This window comes from Xenopus tropicalis, chromosome 9 (genome assembly GCF_000004195.4).
Source record: "Xenopus tropicalis strain Nigerian chromosome 9, UCB_Xtro_10.0, whole genome shotgun sequence".
NCBI lineage: Eukaryota > Metazoa > Chordata > Amphibia > Anura > Pipidae > Xenopus > Xenopus tropicalis.
The window spans coordinates 24,529,374-24,556,250 of NC_030685.2; the positions used below are offsets into that span (position 1 = coordinate 24,529,374).

A 26,877-nucleotide genomic window follows, 5' to 3' on the forward strand; every position below is an offset into this window, starting at 1 on the left:
TCTCTTTATTGTAGAACCAAGCTTATCCTGAAATGATTGTTCAAAAGTACAATTTGCCCATCAACAAAAATGACCATTTCGTCTAGTTGAGGCTAGGAAAACTACCTATTTGGTCCTGCAAATTATTGGACAATAGGCACATTTCATAGCTAACAATGAAAGTTTTCAAAACAGCCTAAATGTTTGGTGCCCACTAACCTTATGATAATTTGACAGATTTGTCGGATCCCACTGAATTTGGTCTGAGACTGAGAGAAAAATCTGAACATGAATGGCCAGCTTTACGCTTTCCTATCTAACTGATGGGGATACAAGAAACACAAGCAGAACCTGGCAAAGGTAGAAGAGTTAATGCAAAGGGCCCACTAAGGACAGAGCACAGGAAAAGCCCTGGTACCCCAGTCTTACACTGTACTCAGGGATGTACCTTTTTCTGGGAACAAGTTGTTCTTTGTCAGTTTAACAGATTTGGGCCTTGGATGATGCTCATCCAAACCCATTAAAAGGTTTCGGTAGAATATATCAAATTTTTTTCTGCTGTCCGTATTGATTGTTCCTCCTATGGTCCACACAACAGAAAAGAGAAAGAGTCCCTGGAGCCAGAGTGTTATCTGCTGGCTGGACATGGGTTCATTGCCTTCTTCAGAAGAATTCACTATTTCATCTACAATAAAGCAGGGAAACACAACATCAGAAAGTAGCTGTTTGGTTAATGTCTTTTAAGCAAAACACCCCTACACCCTAAATTAAAGAAGAACTAACTAAAAAAATTAGGGCAGAAATGTTGTACATTATGTTTTGTGCTTCTGTACCAGCCCAAGGCAACCACAGCCCTTTAGCAGGGAAGATCTGTGCCCCCAAGGATGCCCCAGTAGCTCCCCATCTTCTTTTCTACCAATTCCCTGCATATGCTCTGTGCTGCTGTCACTTACTGAGCTTAGGGATTCACTCACAATATACTGTATATATAGAATATAAATGTCACAATAAAAGGCAGATTAAGAATTCATTCAAATAATCACTACATGGCAGCACAGAAACCAGTGCAATTAGCAACAGAATTTAATAATGAGCCCTGCAGAATCAGCTTATATGACAGACAAACCTAATTTTCTGCTTCATAATTTGCAACAACCCCTAAGCTTAGCTTCTTAGTAGCTGCCCAGAGCACACCGAGCATAGCAGGCACTTTTTCAAAATGTGAAAAGTTTGTAGTTTTGGTTCATTGCTGCTATTGAGATGCTGAAACTTTAGGCTGGTGCAGTAAGTACGTTATATAAAACATGCCATTTTAAGCCCTATTGATTTTTAGGGTTTAGTTCTCCTTTAAGATTTGGCACATTTATGACAATGTGCTCATTCTGCTGAGATTCATATTCTTTGATTAATTCTTCATCATGTTGGAATAGTATAATATCTACTAAGCATATATACTGGATATAAAAATTCTAAACACCCGTGCAAAATAACAGGTTTTTGTTCAATAAAAAAAAAGAAACCAATATAAATCATGTCTGAAAGTACTCACCTTTATTGCAAAAAAGAAATCATACAAAAACATGGTTGCATTAATGTGCACACCCCCTAAACTAATACTTGGTTTAAGCAACTCAGTTTGGACAAGAGTCTATCAATTTGGCACATCTGGACTTGGCAACCCAGGGCACAAGATCATCAGTAATTAATAGCATTAAGCCATGATTCTTGTCCAATTAGACCTATTGTTTCATATTAATATTAAAGAACTTAACCTTATACAGGTATAGGACCTGTTATCCAGAATGCTTGGGACCTGGGCTTTCCGGATAAGGGATCTTTCCGTAATTTGGATCTCCATACCTTAAGTCTACTAAAAAAATATTTAAACATCATTTAAACCCAATAGGTTGTTTTGCATCCAATAAGGATTAATTATATCTTAGTTGGGATCAAGTACAAGGTTCTGTTTTATTATTACACAGAAAAAGAAAATAATTTTAAAAAAATAGAATTATTTGCTTATAATGGAGTCTATGGGAGATAGCCTTTCCGTAAATCCTATAGGATCCTATACCCGTACAACATTAAAGGGGTTGTTCACCTTTAAATTAACGTTTAGTATGAATTAGAGAGTGCTATTCTGAGACAATTCGCAATTGGTCTTCATTTTTTATTATTTGCAGTTTTTGAATTATTCAGCAGCTATCAGGTTGCTAATGTCCAATTTAACCTAGCAACCAGACAGTGGTTTGAAAGAGACACGGGAATATGAATAGAAGAGGGTATAAATAGAAAGATAAGTAATAAAAAAATAACAATAAAACTGTAGCCTTGCAGAGCAACCGTTTTTGGCTGCTGGGGTCAGTAACCCCTATTTGCAAGCTGGAAAGAGTCAGAAGATAAAAGCAAATAATTCAAAAACTATAGAAAATAAAAATTAAAGACCTATTGAAAAGTTTCTAAGAATAGAACATTCTATAACATACTAAAAATTAACCTTTTAATTTCAGTTTGCACTGTCTTTCATAAATCTTACACTCTTTGCTATGTTATGAAATTCTTTACACTGTTTTGTCAACTTAGCTCAGGAAAGAGACATCCAGTGAGCAAGTGTTGAAGGAGAGCACTGCAGCGGCTTGTCACTTAAATTGTCAGGAAAAAGCACATTGCATGGCTGGGCTTGAGATACAGAGGCTGAACTCTGCAATGCCAGATGAGATATGTGCTTGTCTTATCATCACAAGGGAAACTGACAGGCTTACCGAGGAGACAGGTGTACAGTCTCATCATGCTATATGCCAGGTGAATAGGAGACGTAAACACTAAGAATTTGCATTCTGAGCGGATAAAATCCAAGCAGGGTTGAAGGAGCCAGTTGAACATGTCAAAGATCTGAAAAGAAAGAATAATGTGGAAATGTTATCACTGAAGAGCTTAACACCAGATCTATATCAGCAGGCTATTACAAAGCCAGGCACGGCTGCACATTTGACTAGCTTGGCACAGGCGATATGCTATTAAAGGAACACAATCATTACAAATTTATTTTTACCTGACTGTAGATTGTAAGCTCTATTGGGGTCTCAGACCATATAACATTTAATCTTTGTGTATTATTTATACTTATTCATTGTATTTATTATAATATGTGTCCTCCCTGTGTGTAATTTTGTATATCATACAATTTTACAGTGTTGCATATCTTTGTAGCGCTTTATAAATAACAAGTGGCGTGGTGAAAAAAGTTATAGCCTGTCTTCTGTATATGTTCTGGTACATATGGACATACTGGTTTTCCCAGGCATGTAAATTTAGGCTATGGTCAGACGTAAATGTTTATTGGCTTCTGAATACACACAAACTGTAAAACATTCTGATAACTTATCTCCACTGTGTGATGACACACACAGAGGATTTTAGTGCGGAAATGCTAGAAAATGCATTTTTGTGCAGAAATTCACTATGTTTGTCAGCACCCAGGTCAACGCCATGCCTTCAGGTTAAAGAAAACATCATGGAGCAAAAGTGAGTGTTCAGGGAGCCACATCAGGCTCTAGCCTTAGGGCTCTGGCACACGGGGAGATTAGGCGCCTGCCGCGTATGCCATCCCACCGGTGATTTACATTTTTGGAGGTGGGATGGCATTTCGGGGAGATTAGTCGCCTGAGAACAGGGAGATTTGTCGCGGGCGACTAATCTCCCCGTGTGCCAGGTCCCTAAGTGCCAGAAAATACCCTGCCATAGACAATAGAGAATTGCCTCTGTTAAAGCACACACAGAGACAATTATCAGTAAATGATCAGTATTGTCTATTTTAGTAGCCACGACAAGTAGCTGCTACTAGTAGCTCCGTGTGTCTTTACCCTTAAAGATGTAGTTGGGCCAGAGACAGACTAGGGTGTCTGGGGCCCGCCGGGGATGTCCACTCAGAGGCCTGACACTCGAGTCATGGATCTTCCACCCCCAGTAACAAACCTACACGCTTTTTCCCTGTGAACTGCTTCGCTCTTATTTGTGCCCACATAGAGGGATGAGACAGCAAGCGGGGAGTGGGATTGAGTAGAAGGGGCTCAACCCACCTGCCCATTCCAACCCTGAGTGGGGAGGGGTTCATCATAAAGGCCACTTAGAGTGAGAGTTGGCATTTGTACTTCTAGAAACAACTGAAATCCCAGCTTGAAGGTCTGTTAGAGCGAGAACTGGAGTAAATATGTATTTGCTATCTTAGATAATCTTAAGACTATGAATGCATGACTGGTATACCAGTATTTTCTGCATATAGATACTCATTGCAAGAGTACAGCTGCATGGTGCATAGGGATGGTTATAGAGAGGAGATCTTGCTATATTTCAACCTGGTTTATATGCAGTTTTTAAGCCACATCATTGAATATTTCCCTATAATGATAATGCAGGGCATTACATCCAGCTGACATGGACTATGTCTGTATGAATGAGAGCATGGCTTTATGCTGGATATTCTGCTTTTAAATAGTAGACCCTTAAAAAGGAACTTTTAATACATTACTGCAAACTAAAATGCATCTCATTGATTTAAAGAGTGTGCTAATGAGCCACTAATGAATTAGTCACAATAAAGGATAATTAGGCAGCTGTTCCACACGTAATTATTTTCTAATATACGGATTAACTTCATTAGGTTAATCAACAATGCCATTAACAATGGCAATATCAGAGGTTCTCTTTATAAATGATGGCCCTGCTGAAATTCATTGTATCACTGGGGTTGATGGGTAGCAGATGCTTTTGTCCAACAATCATGTATGAATTTTCCATCTTGATATTTTTTAATTAATTTTGTTACAGAAAACTGGCAAAAATGTTTTTTATGTCACATTTAGAGACAGCCAGACCAGTGCTTATCTAGTGCTATTCAAAGAGAGATTCATTTTAGCTATATTCTGTTGGAAAAAAAACAAAACCATTTTGTTTCTTGCAGAGTAAAATGCGGCAGATTGAATGCATTTTCTAGGACAACACCGGAAGCGGCTGGTTTTAAATCCCAAATGAGTTAAATCTTCCTACGGCGATGAAAGCCGGCAGGTGCAGCAATCTGTAATATTGATCTTCTGTTGATTTTCAATTTACAAACAGAATTTTAAGTTAGCTGAGCTCCTAGTATTTATTAAATCATCTTGCAATAAAAACAAAACGGTGTTAATAGAAATGTCAAAGCAAATAATGAGGACACAATCAAGCTGTCAGGACTTTATCTGATTCCAGCAGGCTGACATGTATTCCTACCATCTCTCTGTGTTCGCTTGTGAGGTTTTCTGGCAAAGTGTTCATGTAGGAGTCTTGGAGAGGTTTCCAGCCAAGCTGATGAGGCTCCATGTAGATCATACCACACCTGGAGAAACACACACACACTAAAGTAAAAACTAGGGCAATGGTGCTGCATTCATTTAAGCATCTGGCTGATACAAGGGGCAATTTAGCAATTGAGGGAATACAGGGTTATGGGCAATAGCTCTTAGTACAAGTGAGGGAATACAGGGGTATGGGGGATAGCTCTCAGTACAATTGAGGGAATACAGGGTTATGGGCAATAGCTCTTAGTACAAGTGAGGGAATACAGGGTTATGGGAGATAGCTCTTAGTACAAGTTGATCCTGGGACTGGTCCGATTGCCTTCTTTGAGTCAGGAAGGAATTTTTTCCCCTCTGGGGCAAATTATAGAGACTTCACATGGGGTTTTATGCCTTCCTCTGGATCAACTAGTAGTTAGACAGGGTATATATAGGCATTATGGTTGAACGTGATGGGCGTACATATTTTTTCAATCTAACTTACTATGTTACTATCTGAAGTAAATAGCCCTTACCTGCTCACGGTGGCTGGGGATGCCTGCTCCAAGTCAGCGGGCTCAAAAATCAAACTCATTTTTGCACTCATCTGAATTATTTCTCCGCTCATCAAACACAACTGAAAAAGAAATAAAATGCCCATAAATAACATGGCCCAAGGAAGTAACCAAACTTTCTTTATGACATTAATGACATTTGCTGAACTCATGAGATTGCACAGTATGGGGCAAATTTATCAAAATGTGAGATTAGAGCTCACCACAGAAAAATTCACCCACTCTCTTTTCATTCCTATGGGATTTTTAGAAGTATATTTATCAAATGGCAAACTCGAACTTTCACCCATTGATAAATACGCTTCTAAAAATCTCATAGGAATGAACATAAAGTGGGTGAGTTTTTCTGCGGTGAGCATTAATCTCAAATTTTAATAAATTTGCAAAAATGAGTAAAAACATTAATTATATTGCAGAAAACTTTAACCTTTTGCTTAACTGATAAAGCTCTAATAATATATATATATATTGTAGTAATAAAGCTTGTGTGCATGCCAAAAAGCATAACTAAAATCTAATTACAGTATTTTGTCTTGTTAGTGATCGCTATGAATCCACCTACCTTTTAATTACATTTTTCACCACTTTTTTGATGCCTTTATTTAGTTTAATGAGCTAGATCAGCTTTCCCTTGTCTCTTACATTACCTGGTAGTTATACCATATATATTTGAAGCTATCAATGAAGGGATTATACCCTTGTTTATCCCTCATTATGTATATGAGGAGGCTAAGTGCCTAGAGGTGCATGAACCCAGTTCCATAACCCAAACAGGAGGCACAAGACACCTCAGAGTGATTGCAGGCTGCCTCTGCAGTACCATTATTTAATCCATCCCATTATAGAGACCTACTGTGCACACCAAGGTAATTTTCATTAAGAGCCAATTAAATGGCCTGTATGTTTTTGGAGAGTGGAAGGAAGTACTTGGAGGAAAACCATGTATAGACAGGAAGAACATACAAACAACATGCAGATGTTAGGACTCAACACAGGAGCCCAGAACTGCAAGCCACTGATGGTTATTACTGTTAACATTACCACAGGGGTGTTCATATATAGTTTAAAACAATATCTAAGTAAGGAAAAAATACACAAACTTTTGGATCGTTACAAAGCAGATATATTCATCAAATTATGGTTTTCATAACAGGTCAAGTGGCCGCTTTTTCATGGGAAGGAGTTTAACAAAGAGTAGTACAGCTGTGCGCTACAAGCATAATTACCTTTTTGTTGTCATCCAGAACTGTGTTCATATTCTCTATCCAAACAGCATCAACAGGACCATCAAATATAATCCACTTCCTGTCATCTGTGGTTGAAGAAGCTTGCTCTCTAAAGGTAGTTGCCAACACACCATCTGTCCACTCATGACTTACTGGGTCAAAGCAACCATATAACTGTCCCATTGTTATGGCTTTTGGATTGATCACTTTAAGCTCAACGGCATACTCATCCATAGAGTTGGCTGAACAAGAAGGAGATATTATTTTATTTTTGTTTCAGTCATTTTATGTAAGTGTATGTAACTTTTTTCTAACTTTTGAAATGTATCCCTAACTAAAAAATACTCCACCAAACCTATGGTATGTTCATCCAAATTAGAAAAGGATCCCTTATCCCAAACATTCCTGGATAACAGATCTTAAGGTGGCCATACACAAGCCAATTTCACTCGTTCTGCGATGAATGATCTAATCGTTACACGATCGTTTGCCGATCCGTTTGCCATACGATATGCCATCCACAGACAACAATTATTTGAAAAGATGTCATCGTATTGTTGACATAAAATACAGAACAATCATACATCTACGATCCGTCATTGAGCAGAAGCAGTATTTAACCCTGTCTGCCCTAAGCTCTGTGTGTGCCATACTCCTGCCTGCCCCATGCCCCTGTGTGTGCCATACCCTACTCTACCAGTAGTTCTGGGGAGTTTTGCCAGCATTTTGGTTGCAACTTGTTGCACTATCCAAAAAACATGTTTTGCTAAAGGTTATGTAATGTGTAGTGTTCACATACGAGCGAACCCTGCAATAAGCAAATTAAGGTTCCACAAAGAACATTCTTGTACTTCAGTATATGTTTGTTGACTTCCGCTGGTAATCATAACATGAACAGAGAACAATCGTTCATGACAAATGTCTGGCACTCACACCAACCGGCAGATTTTATTGCTGAGCATCAAAAGTTTTTAAACCCAGCCGATCAATATTTTGGCCGGGCCGATTAGTGGCTCAACGATCGTTCATACACTATTAACTATACGATAAGTTAACGATATTATCGGATCGTTCTGGAATCAGTCGTTTTAAAGTAAAAAAATCGGCTTGTGTATGGCCACCTTTATACTTGTACTACTATGTAGGTACAGGATTGTACAGGATCCATTACCAAAAAACCCATTATGGGAAAGCCATCTTCATTTTAATCAAATATTTTAACATTTATAAAAATGATTTTTTAGTAGAGTTGGTATATGGGTCCAAATTACGGAGAGACCCCTTATCCGGAAAACCCTAGGTACCAAGCATTCTGGACAAGAGGACCCATACTTGTATAGGTAGTTATTTTGACCAAGACAAAATACAAGATACAGTTATAAAAACAATTGATTTATGTTTGCATGTTATCGTTGGCTTGATAAAAACACTTAATTATTGGGTGGTATTGTACTGGAGAAGCATTTTTGTACCTGCATGCAGATCGGCAAGTGCTCCCGAGAGGACTTTGTAAGCACATGTTTTACCACCCATGGGGTCCCCTACAATCATGAAGCCATGGCGTACCAACATCATTTCATAAATCTAAAATAATAACCAAAAATTAGAATTAAAGCCATGTGTACAGCAGTATACAAATATTTACTCCTTATCTATGCTATTAGCTTCATGGTAATGGATTTAGCTCCCTATGAAAACTTACAGACATTCAAGGCAGAGTTTAGACAGATATAATCTCACTCTTGCAGCATTTATTTTGAATGAGGCAGTAAAGGCAGCAAAACACAGCCTGCCTGAACGCTTCTATGTGACAGATGGGAAGTGAGGGGAAACTCTAAATGGATCAGTTAAGTTGATGTTCTGCAGACTTGCGTAAGTGCCATATTTTTATCAAAATATTTCATAAAAAACATATACGTACATGCAAGATGATTTCTATGTTCTGGCAAAGTAGCTGTTTTCTTTTGCAGTGCTAGAATGGTCTAAATGCTCTGTACATTTTCTATAAATGACATTATAAAGAGGGGAGAAAAACCTCAAAACCATATTTTTTTACCATTGAATACCCGGTGGCTTTTTGCCACCCCTGCTAACTTGGTGGGGGTTTCAGTTGCAAGGTTCTCACCTTGCCTAATCATAGGAGCACCCCTGAGTCAGGGCCTGACTGGCACAATCTATTACATGGGCAAGTACGTTTTCTATAGCCAGTGGTCTGGGTGTCTGGGGCAAACCTCAGGGGTCACTCACCACAGTTGTGACTTCTTCCGCACAGAGCCCAGCGATGATGACCGAGCCACCCCCCTGGCATATGTGCCACCTACCTTCCTCTATGTGGCCCCGTCAGCAGTGGCTGGAGGGAACAGTTCCAGGCAGGGATCGGGCTAGGGTTGGCAGGGCCCACAAGGGCAGAAACCCACTAGGTTTTTTCCTGGTGTCCCACTGGCCCAGTCCAACCTTACTTATAGCAGATAAAGTTGTGTGCTACTAAACGTGCCCACTGGCTTTTATTAAAAACCATAGAGAAATCTTAAAACCAGATAAATACTAAACAGTCCCTTAAAAATATGTATTCATTCTTTTCATACAGTATCTGTTCCAGATTCAGCAAAAAAAAAAAAAGAATAGGAAAGATTCTGAAGTAACTGATGATCCAATAATACAGTCTGTGATAAATACTCATAACTTAAAAATGCCTGGACTAGGTTGCACTAGTGGCAATATATGTGAATAATAAGTACTTGGCAGTGATAATCTCACCTGAATTATTTTCCCAATAAACCAAGGAACGGGCTGCAGTTTTAGTTTTGCAATATTGTCTTTCAGAGCCTGGATAAAAAGGTCATAATCTGGTTTGGGAAGAACCACTCCAGGGAAGAGATCAGAGATGATGCCCTGGGGAAGAAAGATAAAAAGAAGATGTAAAATTGTTTTTGCCTCTTTGATTTTTTTTGTGGGGGTGGATTTTATGTTCCTATTCATTTTTACAAAGGCAATGTGGTACATGCAGAACATATGGCTTATCATATTATATTATGTCCAGTTTAGTGATGAGCAAATTTTTTCGCAAGGTATGGATTCACCTTTAAGTTAACTTTTAATATGTTATAGAATAGCAGATTCTTATCAGCTTTTCAATTAGTCTTAATTTTTTATTTCTTATAGTTTTTCAGTTATTTGCCTTTTTCTTTTGACTCTTTGAAGTTTTCAATAGGGGGTGAATGTCTCCAGCAGGAAAAAATGATTGCTCTGTGAGTCTACAATTTTATCATTATTGCTACTTTTATTACTTTTTTTTCTAATCACCCCCTCTCCTATTCATATTCCAGTTTCTCATTCGAACACTGCCTGTTTGCTAGGGTCATTTTTTAATTTTTGCCGAAATCCAAACTGGAAAGCTACTAAACAAATCACTAAATATTTCAAAAACCACTAAAAATAAAAAATAAAGATCAATTGCAAACTGTCTCAGAATAATGTAATTTTGCCTTCCCAAATTTTTCAGAAAAGTGAAATGGCCAAGTTTTGCTCATCTTTAGCTGCTGCCAAGTACAGGGAAAGTGTGAATTGATTGGTTATCGTTAAGAGTTCAGCTATGAAGTTGGCGGATGTCTACACTCAAATTGCATTCACTTATTTCTAATATATTGGAGTATTGTGGGAACTGTAGGCCATAAACATTAGAACCCATAGTTAAACAACACTGTTATGGAAGGTTCATATGAATGATGAATGAAAAATGGAACCAGTTGCACATTTGTTTTTGCTAACTACGTATATGGCAAAGATTGTTTTATTAATGTGAACTGTTAGATTTGTAAATGTTGTAGGTAAACAACCTCTTTAAGACAAGTTTGTTCAAACGCAGCTGTTATGATCATATTTGCGATTAAAAAAAAATCAGTGTTTTTCAGATATATATTTTGCAGAGTGGGGCTTCAGACCAATGGTATTCCAGATAAGAGGTCTTTCCGTAAAACAAATATTAAACCCAATAGGATTGTTTTGCAGACAATATGGATTAATTATATCTTAGTTGGGATCAAGTACAAGGTACTGTTTTATTATTACAGAGAAAAGGGAATCATTTAACCATTAAATAAACCCAATAGGGCTGTTCTGCCCCCAATAAGGGGTAATTATATCTTAGTTGGGATCAAGTACAGGTACTGTTTTATTATTACAGAGAAAAGGGAATCATTTAACCATTAAATAAACCCAATAGGGCTGTTCTGCCCCCAATAAGGGGTAATTATATCTTAGTTGAGTACAAAATACATTTTATTATTATTACAAAGAAAAAGAAAAAAAAATCTGAGCTTTCTGGATAATGGGTTTCCGGATAATGGATCCAATACCTGTATATATTTATCTGCAAAATACCGATTTTTTTTCTAATTAAACAATATTGCAGATATGATAACAGGGCCACAAGTCAAATATCTCAAAAGCTGTGATACCGATGGGTTAATTGGGGTAGTACAGACAACAATGAGGGGGGAAATGTACTTGGTTCCCTGAGAAGGTGAAAAATCAAATTATCAGGAGCCAAGGAAAACAATCAATAAAGTAATTAGTAACGTGATGCGAATGTACAGTAAATGCAGGAATACCGCAGAACACAATCAACTCACTTTGCTTTTTGAGAACCGAACAGCACAAGTAAATTTGATGTCTCCTACGGAAATTGATAACTGTGAAATGTTAGAATAAGATTATATGCAACGATTCAAACAAATAGAAGCGAATGGAAGATGTTCTGCAGCAAAGCAGTGTATTCATTTATCTTGTGCAGCTGCCAGTCATGTCAGTGTGAAAAGATGTGTATAGGATTTTATTCAATTAAGCGTGACATATGAAAACTGATATCTCACATTAGGGCCTATTTAATCCTGGTGAGAAACATTAACCTTCAAACGGGGAGAAGGTTAGCACATGAATCCTGCATGCATGAAGTGTGAGTAATAAGGCCCACTGCCACTCAGGAACGGATGAATGAAAATAGAGCAAATCACTGCCCACTGCCACTCAGGAATGGATGAATGAAAATAGAGCAAATCGCTGCCCACTGCCACTCAGGAACGGATGAATAAAAATAGAGCAAATCGCTGCCCACTGCCACTCAGGAACGGATGAATAAAAATAGAGCAAATCGCTGCCCACTGCCACTCAGGAACGGATGAATAAAAATAGAGCAAATCGCTGCCCGCTGCCACTCAGGAACAGATGAATGAAAATAGAGCAAATCGCTGCCCACTGCCACTCAGGAATGGATGAATGAAAATAGAGCAAATCGCTGCCCACTGCCACTCAGGAACAGATGAATGAAAATAGAGCTAATCGCTGCCCACTTCCACTCAGGAATGGATGAATGAAAATAGAGCAAATTGCTGCCGGTGCTGCTCTCAGCACTGCTGCCCTTGTGGTGCCACAAAGAACCAGGAGGCTTCTATGCCCTTAAGAAGACTCACTAACCCCTCTTGTGGCACATATGTTCCTTACTTGAGTGAAATTAGTCCGACATATGTGGGATAGGGAAAAATGAGGTTACCCCCTAACTTGTCGATTTGTTTGCTTACAGAAGCCTCAGAAACCACTACTCTCATATTCAAGCTTGATGCTGGCTTAAAGGGGTGGTTCAGCTGTAAGTTAACGTTTAGTATATTATAGACTGCCCTGCAGCTGGGATTCATTGTATCTCATTCATATAACTACCTGATTGCTAGGGTAAATAAGACTTTAGGAAGCAGATAGCAGCTGAAATACCAAACTGGAGAGCAGCTGAATAAAAAGTTTAATAACTGAAAACCTCCCCAAAAAAAAACAAAGACCAAGTGCAAATTGTCACAGAATCATACTAAAAGTTAATGTATAGGTGAACCACCTCTTTAAAGGAGAAGGAAAGTCAAAGTCACTTAGGGTGCCAAAATGTTAGGCACCCCCAAGTGAATTCAATAGCCTACCTTTTACCCCGGGCTGGTGCCCCTGTACAGAGAGAACAGCACCAGCCCGGGGTAGCTGCAGCGCTTCCCACTTCCTGTTCGCTGCGCACGCATGCACAGTAGAGTGAATAGTGGAACTTTAACAGAGAAGTCGGCTTTTCACTCTACTGCACATGCGCCTGTCCCGGACAAACAGCAGCAGCTCTACAGGAAGGAGGAAGCGCTCGCTACAGGTGCCCCGGGCTGGTGCTGTTTTCTCCTAATATAGGGGCACCAGCCCGGGGTACAAGGTAAGAGATTAAAGTCACTTGGGGGTGCCTAACATTTTGGCACCCCCAAGTGACTTTGCCTTTCCTTCTCCTTTAATGGCTCTGAATGTAACTGTATTATTATTAACCCCATGTAATTTATGTTTATACAAAGGAATACATGGAAAGTATGTTTACATCAAACTAAATTTCTGGATTAAGATCCCCTTTAACCTGCTCACCATTTTTTTCTTCCTTTTGGTCATTACAGGTGAACACTTGCCAAATTTTAATATGAAAAACAACAATTTATAGGCTATTAGGACAGTCCAATTGGAGACCATGGGCAAAGTCACCCATCCAAGGGAGTTTTATGGCCCCAGGCTGGTAATAGGTTCTGTGTAACAGCCTTATTTTAATATAACCTGACCTCCAAACATTTCAAATGACACAGAATTGCCCCATTACATATACAAACATACAGCAGTATATGATTCCATCTTTTAGTTGTATATATCTGTAACTTTCACCCAAATAGCATATTTATATGAGTAGAGTAAAACTGCTAATTTTATGAAAACTAAAAGAAAAATGTGTGTAATTTGCAAAAATTCTTCGAATAGCACTGAGAACAATTTTACAATAATTTGTTTATGTGTGTATTATTCCCCTTTAAGTGATTCTCCAACATCCTGACCTTGAAACATTGTCTAGATAAGAATAAATGCCTGGCTGCTATCCTGCCTTTCCTACAAAACTGATTATTTAAGGCACTTCCCCAGCTTCATCTTTATTTTAGCTCTGTTTTTTCTCATTTTCACAAATATGCGAAATTCTGGGTTCTATATTAGAAAACCAGCCTTTAGTTTGTGGCAAAAACAATGCAGGGTTATTATCTATGTCAGCGAACTGTATGATTCAGTTATTTCTTTGTGCAGCTCTGTGAGTAAAATGAGCTGACGACCCATTTGCAGCTGGTTTTGCTCTCTTTTTTTTAAGTAAAAGAAATATATTATGGAACTTTGCTGTTGATACAGTTAGAAAAATAAGTCAGTGATATGTTTATTTCACATCACGTGTGTCGTATGAATGATAACACCTCTTTTCCAGATGAGAGGTCTTTAGGTAATTTGGATCTCCATACCTTAAGTCCACTACAAAAATCATTTACACATTTAATAAACCCAAGAGGATAGTTTTGCCTCCAATGAGGGTTAATGATATCTTAGTTGGGATCAAATGCAAGGTACAGTTTTATTATTACACAGAAAAGGAATTATTTTTAAATAATTATGATTAAAATGGAGTCTATGGGAGATGGCCTTCCTGTATCTCTGAGCTTTCTAGATAATGGGTTACTTAAAAACAGACCCTATACCTGTACTAATATAATATAGTAATGTTCCCAAAGCAGCCAGTGTCAATACTGGCGTAACCATAGGAAGCAGACCCTGCGGTCGCAGGATATGGGAACCTGGACCATGGGGTCTGCTTCCTCCATAACACATATCAAACACAAGGCCCATGTGCAGTATCCAGCCCGCCTGGCTGTTTTATGTGGCCCTTGGTGAGTTTGTCTGACCTTCCAGCATGATCAGTTTCCATTTTCCTCACATAGTAACTAAGACTTAGGGGCACATTTACTAACCCACGAACGGGCCGAATGTGTCCGATTGTGTTTTTTTCGTAAATGATTGGTATTTTGCGATTTTTCGGAAATTTGTCGCGACTTTTTCGTTACCAATACGATTTGCGCGAAAAAACGCGACTTTTTCGTAGCCATTCTGAAAGTTGCGCAAAATCGCGATTTTTTTTTGTAGCGTTAAAACTTGCGCGAAACGTCGCGCCTTTTAAGTTAACGCTACGAAAAAAGGCGCAACTTTTCGCGCAAGTTTTAACGCTACGAAAAAGGCGCAACTTTTCGCGCAAGTTTAAACGCTACGAAAAAATCGCCAGATTTTGCGCAACTTTCGGAATGGCTACGAAAAACTCGCGTTTTTTCGCGCAAATCGTATTGGTAACGAAAAAGTTGCGATAATTTCCGAAAAGTCGTAAAGTCACCGAAAAAAATCGCAAAAATACGAAAAAGTCGCAAAATGTTCGTTTTCCAATCAGAATTTTTCCAATTCGGATTCGAATTCGTGTCTTAGTAAATCAGCCCCTTAGTATCTTAATAAAAATTCAGCCCCCTTATGTGATTGAGTTTGATACGCCTGCTCTATAATGATAGAAATCCCTTCTCCCCAGCTGCTCTCAGGCGGGCAGAGGACACTGGCGGTGGGCAGGGAGTGGGTGAGTGTGGAGTTCAGGGTAGTATTTGTATTTACACATACAATTATTTTGAAAATATATTGAACACTTTTTTAATAAGTAACTTGGTGCTGGTTTACTTTTTTATTCCATATATACACATATATGAAAATCACATATATATAGAAACACAGAGTATACATTATATCTATAATTACATTATTATTCAAAGAAAACCCAGAAAAGTGCAGCTGTTTTAGACTAGATAATGTAAATCTGGATGAATGACCTGACCTGGATGAATGAGAATCTTTATACCTGTTTAATGGTGGTCAGGGGGTGAGGGATTGGATTTGCTGATAAGGCAGTTGTGGGTTGGATAATGGGTAAAAGCAAGTAAAGATGCGGAATGCGGGTTCGGGTTGGGCCCAGGTCTCAAAAACTGGTTCTGTGCGGGATTCTATCTCAGGATGAAAAGGGGGTCTGCAGATTGTGGGGTCTGGGCCCCTCTGTCTGTAGGCCCCACCACAGGGACTGCTCCACCCTAGTTATGCCACTGCCCCTAGATTGTAAGCTCTCATGTCCACAACAGTCTGAACTTTTGTTTTGATTTATGCTTTTAATAAATCACAGTGTGGGCAGCGTAGCATTTCCTTTGAGTATTGCTTTGGTTTGGTTTAAAGCTGTGATGTGATGTCTGTAGCATTTAAAACTGTGATGTGTTTATTATATGCAAGAGTAGAGCAATTTCTGCTGCTTTCTAGAGATAAAATAAATCCATCATGTCACCTTTATGTTAAAAAAAACCCTCTCTTATACCGAGCAGCCACACTTATAGGCTTAGGCACAGGCAACCTGTTGTGTTATATATCTTGGAACAGATGGTGATGTTGCTGAACTACAATTACTAGAAGATGCTGGAACAGCTGGAGGGAGAAATTGTAAGTATTATAGATGTGTTGTACCTACAAACACACACAGCATGGATACACACACACACACCAGCACAGGTTCTGAACTCCAATTGTGTGGGAGCCTACTAGAAAAAACATTTTATTTGGGGGGTGATGAGGTGTGAGACCAGGTCTAGGTGGCTTTGGGAATTAGAATTGATCATAAATGCAAGTGTTACATCCCTGTACAGGCTGGAAAACCTGAACCTACACATGGCACAGGGATGTATGAGAAGAGTGTAGGGGTGGGTATGACTGGTAAATGTTGGTATAAGGGATAAATACAAAAATAAGTTTCCTATAAAGAAGTGGCCTTGGCCCAACCATCACCATATTTGTATTATATGAAAAGTTAATGACAGATCTAATGAGATACAAAATGCTGTTGTGTTATTGTTTCCACTCCAGCTTCTTGTATCAGAGGTTTCCATTTCTCCAGCCATTACTGAGTATGGATTTGAAGCTTTATTTTGACAGTTAAAGACACACAGCTGGTCAGTAGTTGGAAGAAAGGTAACACAGTATGGCAACAATATTGGGACAATGTAATAACGGTCACAAAGTTTGTACCAGGTCTAGTGTTGCAGAGCAACCAATCAGATGCTTGCATTCAGATAATGTCACATGATGCCTTTACTGCCCAACTGCTTTCAGACAGTTGGCTGCAAAGCTAAAGATCCTGCCTGCTCTCTCTGTAAGTACATTTTCCTGCTAAATATGGAAAGAATCCTGTTATTACATTGCTAATTCCTTAATAGGGAGGCATTTCCAGTCCTTGGGCTGCACTGAATAAAAACTAAAAGCACAAGAAGTATGATTTTTCCCATATCCAGTGGGCTCACTGGCACGTGACTTTCTATTGTAATTACAGCAATACTGGCACTTCTCTGGCACTCACACTATTATTAATCCCATTAATATTTCCTCCTCATTTTTGCTTTATATTATATTTAGTACAACATTAGTGCTGCTTATATCAGTGGTGCCATTACTGATAATGGATGGCAGGTTGGCGGTTGATGAAAGTTAGGTGTCTGCAGGCTGCACTGGCAATCTGGAAACTCTGGTAAATGCCAGAGCTGTAAGCTGCCATAGACTGATGCTTTATATTGGGTCTGAGGGGAGTTGTTTGGACCTTTGTGTAATTGAAATGCCAGGGCCTATTTTGAATCCCAGTCCAGACATAGGCAGCTGGGTAATGATTGGAAGAAAGGGAATGCAGTATGGCAGCACTATTGGGGCAATGCAATCACAGTCACAAAGTTTGTACCAGGTCTAGTATGACATGGCAGCCAATCAGATGCTTGCTTTCCAATGATATCCCATGATGCCCCTAGTGCAGTAGCTAAAGCTGAGCTCCCAACTGCTGGCAGAAAGTTAGCTGCAAAGCTACAGATCCCTGCCTGTTGCCTGCTCTCTCTCTGTAAGTACATTTTCCTGCATCATTGAGTAGTTTCCATGACCTGTTTTTAATTCCATGTCATTTTCTTTACAGGAGAAAAGGTGATGGGTTGCTGTTACACTACTTCTACATCTAAATCCAAGGTAAATTGATTCTCTTCTCTGTTTCAATATACTCTCTAGTGTCTGGTTATCAAGCAGCACAAAACTGACTTTGCAAAGGGACTGGCTATTAGGAATCTAGGGCCTTGTTTACTATTTGGGGACACAGGACTAGGTGCTAAATTATGTGTGTAAAATCCCAGCTCACTATGGTGCAATGGAATCCTGTAGTTTATAGTCTCCATTAACCAGACATTATGTCCATGCCCACCGTCTTATTGCCCATAATGGCACAGGTACAAGTGTGTACTATGCACTTACTGTATGTTATAGCATAGCATATGGATAGTGGCAAACACTACATTTTAGTGGGCAAAAATGAACATGGTTGTTAACATGGTCACTTGTATAGATTTTTTTTTTGTACTCATCACATTGCCCACATTTATAAATGAGCCCTTTTGTGCTTGCTTAATATTCTGCCTGTAATTTTCTAAACTTCTTCACCTTCTTACAGAACTATTCCAATACTGAACCTACATTTGTGAAGATTCATGAAATTACTGATGTGTGGGAGCCTCCGGTGGAGTTCATTGCCACTGTAGAGATGCCCGACCACCCCGCTCCATTATTGGGTAAGTGTGATCATAAAGAGACTAATATGTAGCTGTAATGTTTATACTATGAGTTCCTGACTCTGATTCACTATTGATATCTTTCATAAAACAATAAGAAATGGGGTGACGTTATATATAACAACCAGGTTTAGCATTCACTAATTTCTTAACTACTGAGTAATATCTTTCATAGCTCAATACTCATCCATTTACAGGAATATTATAGTCTATTATTTCCCGATTATAACTATTTTTTGGGGGGTGTCCTGGTTACAATAACAACCACAGGGTAGAGTGCTAATAATGCCATGTTGTTTAATTGTTATAGATTCTCCTGAAGTGATTAAGCCTCCTGATGTTGGAAAGTCTCACACTGTTGGACAAATGATCCTAGAACAGGAGAAGGGTGGATTTGAGCCTGAAGAGGACACAGTGGCAAACTTCACTGCCACCTCCTTTAGTGTCCCCTCAGCTGTAAGTATATTCCATGTATTCTTTACATATGTTTCATATATATATATATCAGTCTTTTTATGATATATATAATTCCCTTTGTTCTTTTACAGTGTGGAGAAGCTTCCAATGGCTCAGAGTCAGTCACCGAGCTACTAGGCGCAGAAGGACCCTCTGACAGGTATTAGTTTGGACTATATTCTCACTATTATTAGTATTCTGCTATTTGTTTACCATTATTATAAAATAACTCTCTGCCTGTAACTCTTTTCATTTCAGCGCCATGCCCAGATCTCTGGAAAACTTCAATCTGGGAAAGGTATTGGGTGAAGGCACCTTTGGAAAGGTGGGTTGCTGTGTCCCTAATAAGGGTTATTACCCTGCTAAAGCATAGGCACTGAACTTACTGTCTCATTCCAGGTGTTCCTGGCAGAGTACAAGGACACAAAACAACTGTGTGCCATAAAGACCCTCAAGAAAGAGAGGATTATTGCCAAGAATGATATCAAGAGGTCAGTTAAAGAGTGGTCATTACTTGCTCTCTGTTATCTACTGATATCTTTAATGCAGTCATATATATATATATATATATATTTGATAATGATTTACTTTTGATGTCTCTCTGCACAACAAAATGTCAAAGTATTGTCAGTATGATTAATGTTTATTGCTACTTTCAACAAAGTGTTAAAAGTAGTTAATGGTCTATTTGTGTACAAGTTCCCCTGTTCAGGCTTCATGTGGTGAAAGATTTATACTTTCTCCCCCCAGTGTTTTCAAGGAGAAGCGAATCCTTCAGAAGGTTACCAGCGCAGAGCACCCATTCCTGGTTTCCTTATACGCCACATTCCAGAGTGAGAATCACCTCTTTTTTGTTATGGAATATCTTCCTGGAGGTGATCTGTGCCATCTGCTCGAGCATCAAGGAGCATTTGAGGAATCAAAAGCCATGTAAGTGGGATGGGATTAGGATTCAGGGTTGTCTGACTGGCAGAGAGTCTTGGCACGCTGAAAATCTCATTTATATAGAGTAGCATTCACATATATATCCTATATATCTAAATCAAATCACTCATTGAATTATTTTCCTCTTAATGTAGGTTTTACACTGCCTGTGTAGTCCTCGGCCTGGAGGAATTGCACCGAAATAATATTGTTCATAGGTAAGTGTTACAGCTCTTATAGCACTGTACAAATCACACAAACCAATATAAAATAAAGAATGATGTGATTTATCTGTGTCTTCCCCTTGCTGTAATGTCTACTATTGAACAATGTTTATTTTTTTTTTCATTCAGAGACTTGAAACTGGAAAATCTAATGGTGGATGTACATGGCTATCTGAAAATTGTGGATTTTGGCCTGAGCAAAGATGGTAAAGTTTGTTGTAATTGCAAAACATATAAGAGAATAGTTGGGGGTGGATCTGGATGATTTTTTTAGAAATATATCTATATGTGCAGGATACAGATCATCTTACAGTGTTTTTTTGTCTCCAAGGTTTCAAATATGGAGATTGCACCAAGACCCGGTGCGGAACAAACTGCTACATGGCCCCAGAGATCATTGATGAGATGGCATACAGCAGGGCCGTTGACTGGTGGGCCCTTGGGGTTGTGTTATATGTCATGATCATGTTCCAGGTAAGCATAATGCCTAGAAATCAGCTATCACTGCCAATATGATGAATGCGATTTTAAAATACTTATAATGTAAAATTAGAACACTGGTTTAACAAAGAAATAATGTTTCATATTTCAGTTCCCATTTGATGCAGAAGATGACATGGAATTATTTGAGAGCATCAGGAACGACAAACCTGCCCTGACAGAGGAATTGTCAGAGGAAGCTCAGTGCCTAATACTAAGAGTAAGTGGATGATGATTTGGCTGTGGGACTGGGATGGGGCCTGATGGTTCTGTCAATTTAACACTGATTTTACCTTTATTGTAGTTACTGGAGAAAAATCCATGTCATCGCCTCGGATCCAGCGAAGCTGGTGCTGAAGAGGTTAAAGCCCATGAATTCTTTGAAGTAAGTTTATATTGTAATTATTGTGCATCAAGCCAGGAATATAGTAGGAAGCGCTAATGAACAAATCCACTTATACCTCCTGTATCTGTCAGTGTTTGTATGTAACAGAATAATCAGCTGTTCCATTATTCTAGAGGCTTTCAGGTTAGATACTCACTATTTAATTTCACCTATTTTACAGGATATTGATTGGGAAGAATTTCTTGAAAGAGAACTGATGCCTCCATTTAAACCAGATGTCAGTGGCCTTACAGAGAGTACCAGGCAATCTGAATGCCAAGCCTGGGGATTAATGCCACCAGCTGAAGCGATATCAGCAGAAGCACAAGCGTTATTTGAAGGATTCGACTATTCAGCTGAGTGAGAGGCAATTGCAAGGGGCAGATATATGACTGGAAAGGGCGGGTGGAGGGCCAGTCCGTATACAAATCAAAAGCCCCATTGACTTAAAGTTAATATCAGATGCCCCAAGTCATCAGTTTCTGAAGGAACAGTCTAATGGTGGCGCCAAAGTATCTGTACATCAGCCCTAAAGAGCAGAGGTCTGGACTGTGATTCAAGAGACCCTGACATTTGAAGTACAAAGAGATCCAAACAGTCCCCAGTGGCATTTGCCAGAATCTACAGATTGCCACCACGGGCCTGACCTGATTGTAAAGGAACAGCCTAATGGTGGAACAACAGTATCTGCAGGTGGCTCCAGAGTATCTGTACATCAGCCCTGAAGAGTCATTCAAGAGCCAATAAGTGAGCTACAGACTGTTGGAAGGGGCAAATATATGACTGAGGTGCAGTGGCTATATCAGGTCTGGACTGAGATTAACAAAAAAAACCTTGGTATTTCAAGTAAAAAAAGATCCAAACAGTCCCCTGTGGCATTTACCAGAATCTACAGATTGCCACCCCGGGCCTGACCCAGATACACATGAGAAGCCCCATTGGTACGAAATGGATATTGGATTCCCCAACATCAAGTTGTGGAGGAACAGCCTAATGGTGGAACAACAGTACCTGCAGGTGAGCCCACATTCTTACAGATAAACCTTAATAAGTTCAGTTACTAAAACACAATAGCAGATGCACATGTTGAATAAAAACAAATAATTGCAGCATTTAAAAAAAAAAATGTTTCCACAGAAAAAATGTTGCAGGTTATGTTACCGTCTGCATCAGACAAGAAATATCTAGTACAGGTATGGGATCCGTTATCCGGAAACCCGTTATCCAGAAAGTTCCAAATTACAGAAAGGTCATCTCCCATAGACTCCATTATAAGCAAATAATTCAAATTTGTATAAATGGTTTCCTTTCTCTCTGTAATAATAAAACAGTACTTTGTACTTGATCCCAACTAAGATATAATTAATGATTTTGATTAATGATTTTTAACAGACTTAAGTTATGGAGATCCAAATTACAGAAAGAACCCTTATCCGGAAAACCCCAGGTCCCGAGCATTCTGGATAACAGGTCCCATACCTGTACTAAGGTAAGAAACCAAATATTTCAAGTCAGTCAGAATGTATTTTCACATTGGACCAACTTGTATCTCAGATTTAATGGGCGTTTAGATGAAATTGCTGCTGTGTTTCTGTTTCTCAGGAGTGAGATGGAGCGACTGCGGTCAAAGGAAATCTCATCGAGTTCTCCCCTGCGCTCTCCTAGGGACCCGGGATAAGAAGGAGCTGCTCTCATATATTTCAAGTTTTTCTGAATTAATTTTCTATTACATCAACCTGGGTTATAATTAAAGGGGAACTACTGTGAAAATTTAATATAAGCTTGATCTCATAGAAATAAGAAACTTTCTATATATAATAAATATGGTACTTTTTCTGGAATTACCAAGTTACTCTTCACTACCCCCTGACTTCTGCATGGAGAGAGACAGATTGCTGAGAGGGGGATAGAAAAATTTAAATTGATTATACTTAAAAAGTTTCTTATTACAAAAAGTCGAAGCTGATATTACATTTTCATTTTGACAGTAGTTCCCCTTAATGACCATTCATATGTAATTCTTGCTGTTTATTTTCCAGGTAAGAGATGGAGCGGCTGCAGGGAAAGGAAATCGCATTTAACCCCCTACTGAGCTCTCTAAGGAACCCCAGCCAAGAAAAAGCCATTGCTGCCGAGCTCCACCAGGCGTCTTATGTGCAACCCAATCCAGAAATGCTTATAAAAATGAGGGTCTGCCATTTCTGGGCAATGCTGCATTCAAAAGTTTCAAATAAAAGGTCTATGGCAGCCACCCTATCCTGATGGACCTGGGCAAATGTCCCTTTTGCCTATTTATTAAACTGAAATTTATATTTGATGAAATAAGAACAATGTAATTTGCAAAAATAAAAAAAATCTATTTTTGAAGACCATGCTCTTTGTATTTACTTGAAATCTTAGGTGGCATCATAAAGTGCCAACCTTCCCTGCAGGGAAACAGAAAGGGATGTCAGTACATTTACACTGATACAAAGGGAAGAGACCCAGTGTAAAGCTTACACTTTACAGGAAGTGCAGAGGTAAGAGGGAGGTTTATGTTGGAGGCAACAGGATACCAGAATGGAGAGTAAAAACAAATATATAAACTGGTTTATTGCAGGGCTGGAATTAGGGGTAGGCAACATATGCATGTGCCTTTAAATGCAACTGGGCAGGTGGGGTGCAATTCCCAGAAAAAAAATTTGTACCATATTCCCTTACTATACCGGGTGGGATGGTGGGTATGGGAGCAGCCTGGTAATGGTGAGCAAAGGTGGAGTTGGTTAGACAGTGACTGGTGGGGTACCTCCCCTCTTGGCCCTGCTCTGGTAAATTGGCTTCTGATGAAATTGAACTACTACAAGAATATAAGAGGCAATTCCTATACAGCAGGGGTGGGCAAGCTTTTTGGCTCAGGGGCTACACATTGACTTACAGATGGGCTGGGCCAGCATTATGCCATTTCCAGTCCCCAGACGCCAAGTCTCACGTGATGAGACTTGCAGAGTCAGCGGGCCCGATAAAAAAGACCAACGGGCCAGACGTGGCCCACGGGCCGTAGTTTGCCCACCCCTGCACTAACCTTTCTGTCTGATCAGTAGCTTTTTATATTACCAGTTCTGTGTTGATTTTTTTGACTTGTTCTTGCTTTCATCGATTGCTTTGTGACTACTGATCACATATCACATTTTATTTCATTTGGTATACATATTTCAGATCATTGAAGGGGTGTTCAAGGACTTTTTTGTGTGCCAGAGAGTTGAATTTATTTGTTATTGTTTATACAGTTTTTGTTGAGTAGTTTGCTGAGTATTTTTGGAAGCATGGCCGGAAGGTTGCATTCTGTTGAAGAGGCTGCTGCACTGTGCATGGCATGTAGCTCAGAGAAGTTTAATGACTCCGATTCTGAGTACATGCCTTCTGGATCAGAAAGTGACTCATCTCATGATGAGACATGTGGTAGCAGTAGTACTGTTACTGCTCTCGAGGAGCCCATGGAACTAGATGCATATGTGCAGAATCAAAATAAGGGTAATAATGCTGATGCTGCAGCTGGAGGAGAGTAACTTTCCCCTTGAGATCTCCCCATTTACTGCAGTCTCTGGCGTTAAGGTAGACACCAGTAATTTTTAGCTAATTGATTTTTTTCACTTATTTGTTACTGAGGCCATGCTACAGGATATAGTCCTCTATACTAATTTGTATGCCGAGCAGTTTCTTGCCCAAAATCCCCTTCCTAGATTTGCTAGAGCTCAGGCATGGCATCCCACTAACATTGTGGAAATGAATGGATTTTTATTTATTTTAGGCTAAATCGCAGACTTCTATGAAGAACTGCATCAAGAAATTTCCATGTAGAAAGGCAAGGATGGCGCACCTATATCACTGAAGGTGTGCACTTTCAAGAAATATATAGTTTGTGGGGGTATTTTAGAGGTAAGGGGATGTTTAGGTGTAAAAACTCCCATACATGTGGGGTATCATTTTATTCGGGAGCATTTGGTCTTTGATATTTGATGTGGCTGGAAAATTTTTATTAAACTTTTTTTCACAAATTCACTTTGGACATTGTGACTGTGTAAGTGTTTCAGAAAAAAAAACAAAAAAACACCCCCAAATTCGATGATGAACTGCATCTCCACAAGTACATTTACACCAAAAAGTATACCAAATCTACAAACCTAGAGGTATATAGTTTCTAAAAATATACAACACATTTAGATGATAGTTACACCATTTAACTTAAATATATGCTTATCTGTTCAGTTTTGCTGTAACAATTTTACTATTTTATTTTGGGGGGGTCTCCTGGACAGAAAAAGTGGGTGACCTACACATGTTTGGTATCGTTGTGTTCAGCAGAATCAGGGCTTTTTCAAACAAAAATATTGTCAGTAAACATAATATTTATTGTAAAAAACACTAAAAATATCACTTTTGATTTGTTTTTTTTGCATATTTACCCCAAAATTTTGGTTACACATTAAGAATAATTAAAAAATAATAAAAATATATAATAACCCTGATTTCATAAAGGTTCTCCTGTCAGAAAAGCGTAACAAATGTAATGAGCGCAAAATGCTTCAAAATTGCTTGGCAATACATGTTCCGTTTACAAAAAATCGTCTGCCAGTATAAGGGTTAAACCTGCCAGTGTATGGTCACCTTTACAGGTAGGCTGAAACTAGGGTTAGGCAGATATAAGAGGTGCTTCCCATCATTGATCCCTGGCCCTGTTGATTCCTAAAAAGTACAAACTACCCTAAGTAGCATTTTACCTGCGGCACATTCAGCTGGTTCCACTAGGGGTTCCACTAACTAACACACAGCTGCAAAAATAAGCCCATTGCACTGCATAAAGGAACCCCCTTAGGCTAGTTGCAGTCATTATAAAGGGAATTATGAATGCTAGGAAATGACAGTGTCAGTGGTACTCAAGTGACTTGCTGGTTTAATTACCTAAAAGGGCTAATTTGCCTTATGGCATGAACCTTTTGCACATCTGTTTTTAAGATGCAGTCCAGAAAAAACTGTCACAGAAACAAAGCCAAAATGTGGATCATGCCACATAGTAGCTGGCGTTGGGGTAATTATAGGTTTATAAACAGTGTTAAAAGGGTCAACTAATTATCTTGTCTTCACAGTTATTATCCTAGTAATAGCTGTATAGCCAGCATAGTAATACCATGCTATTCATTTCTCTATTCCTCAAAAGTTAAACAGGTAACATTTTACCACATCTTTTTTTTTCCCTTTTAATCAGTTTAATCTGTCACAATTTCTCTCGCAGGTTGACAAGTTCATAGTTGTGCCATATAGCAATGATCATGTGCTAGGATCTGTTACTGAAACAATTATTATAGAACCCAATATTGTTACAAGTTCCAGAAATAAACCATTGTTTAGTATCTCTCTAGATCAGTGCTTCCCAAATTATGGGAATGGAACAGTCAGGGGTGAGAATTGGTTAAAATGGCTACATACTCTCTTAGATATGCCCAAAAACCTAGGTTGAAGATGCAAAGAACCATGTGTTGGCTGTCTTAGATAATCTTGAAACTATAACTGAATAACACCATATTTGCCTATAGCTGTAATCATTTCATGAGCTACTAGGGGCACTGACCAAAAGGTTTGATCTTCAAGTGGGGCTTAAGCTCAGGGTCGCGCCAAGCCAACCAGGTGCCCTAGGAAACCCAGTCAGCCACATCGCCCCTGCACCTTCATCCACCTTCCACCCCCAGGGCAATGGGAGTCATTGTGCCCGCCGTGTAATGACAAGCGGGTGGTACCTGCTTGGTGCCCCTCCCCC

The 26,877-nt window shown here is 39.1% G+C and overlaps 2 protein-coding genes across 2 annotated transcripts in view; one reads left to right on the forward strand and one right to left on the reverse strand.

Moving 5' to 3' along the window:
* Positions 1–26,877, reverse strand: part of dnah3 (dynein axonemal heavy chain 3) — a 189,556-nt gene that overhangs the window by 43,572 nt on the left and 119,107 nt on the right. The window contains exons 34-40 of the mRNA XM_012971313.3: positions 9,847–9,981; positions 8,562–8,673; positions 7,090–7,331; positions 5,825–5,925; positions 5,245–5,350; positions 2,742–2,871; positions 428–664 (exon numbers count right to left, since the gene is read on the reverse strand). Of these exons, the coding sequence (XP_012826767.2) occupies positions 428–664; positions 2,742–2,871; positions 5,245–5,350; positions 5,825–5,925; positions 7,090–7,331; positions 8,562–8,673; positions 9,847–9,981 (1,063 nt within the window). The remainder of the gene's footprint in view (positions 1–427; positions 665–2,741; positions 2,872–5,244; positions 5,351–5,824; positions 5,926–7,089; positions 7,332–8,561; positions 8,674–9,846; positions 9,982–26,877) is intronic.
* Positions 18,753–22,340, forward strand: LOC116407608 (serine/threonine-protein kinase N1-like). The gene is made up of 8 exons (XM_031893154.1): positions 18,753–19,398; positions 19,473–19,564; positions 19,824–20,003; positions 20,153–20,215; positions 20,351–20,427; positions 20,553–20,695; positions 20,814–21,086; positions 21,268–22,340. The coding sequence occupies exons 1-7, from the start codon at positions 19,336–19,338 to the stop codon at positions 20,931–20,933; spliced, it is 738 nt and encodes a 245-aa protein (XP_031749014.1). The 5' UTR covers positions 18,753–19,335; the 3' UTR covers positions 20,934–21,086; positions 21,268–22,340.

What these genes read in the sequence shown, in the direction of transcription:
- LOC116407608 (XM_031893154.1), top strand. Translation starts at nt 19,336, where the DNA reads ATGCCCAGATCTCTGGAAAACTTCAATCTGGGAAAGGTATTGGGTGAA. An exon ending in GCCAAGAATGATATCAAGAG is followed by an intron (nt 19,565 to 19,823) that starts GTCAGTTAAAGA and finishes TTCTCCCCCCAG; the next exon opens with TGTTTTCAAGGAGAAGCGAA. An exon ending in TTTGAGGAATCAAAAGCCAT is followed by an intron (nt 20,004 to 20,152) that starts GTAAGTGGGATG and finishes CTCTTAATGTAG; the next exon opens with GTTTTACACTGCCTGTGTAG.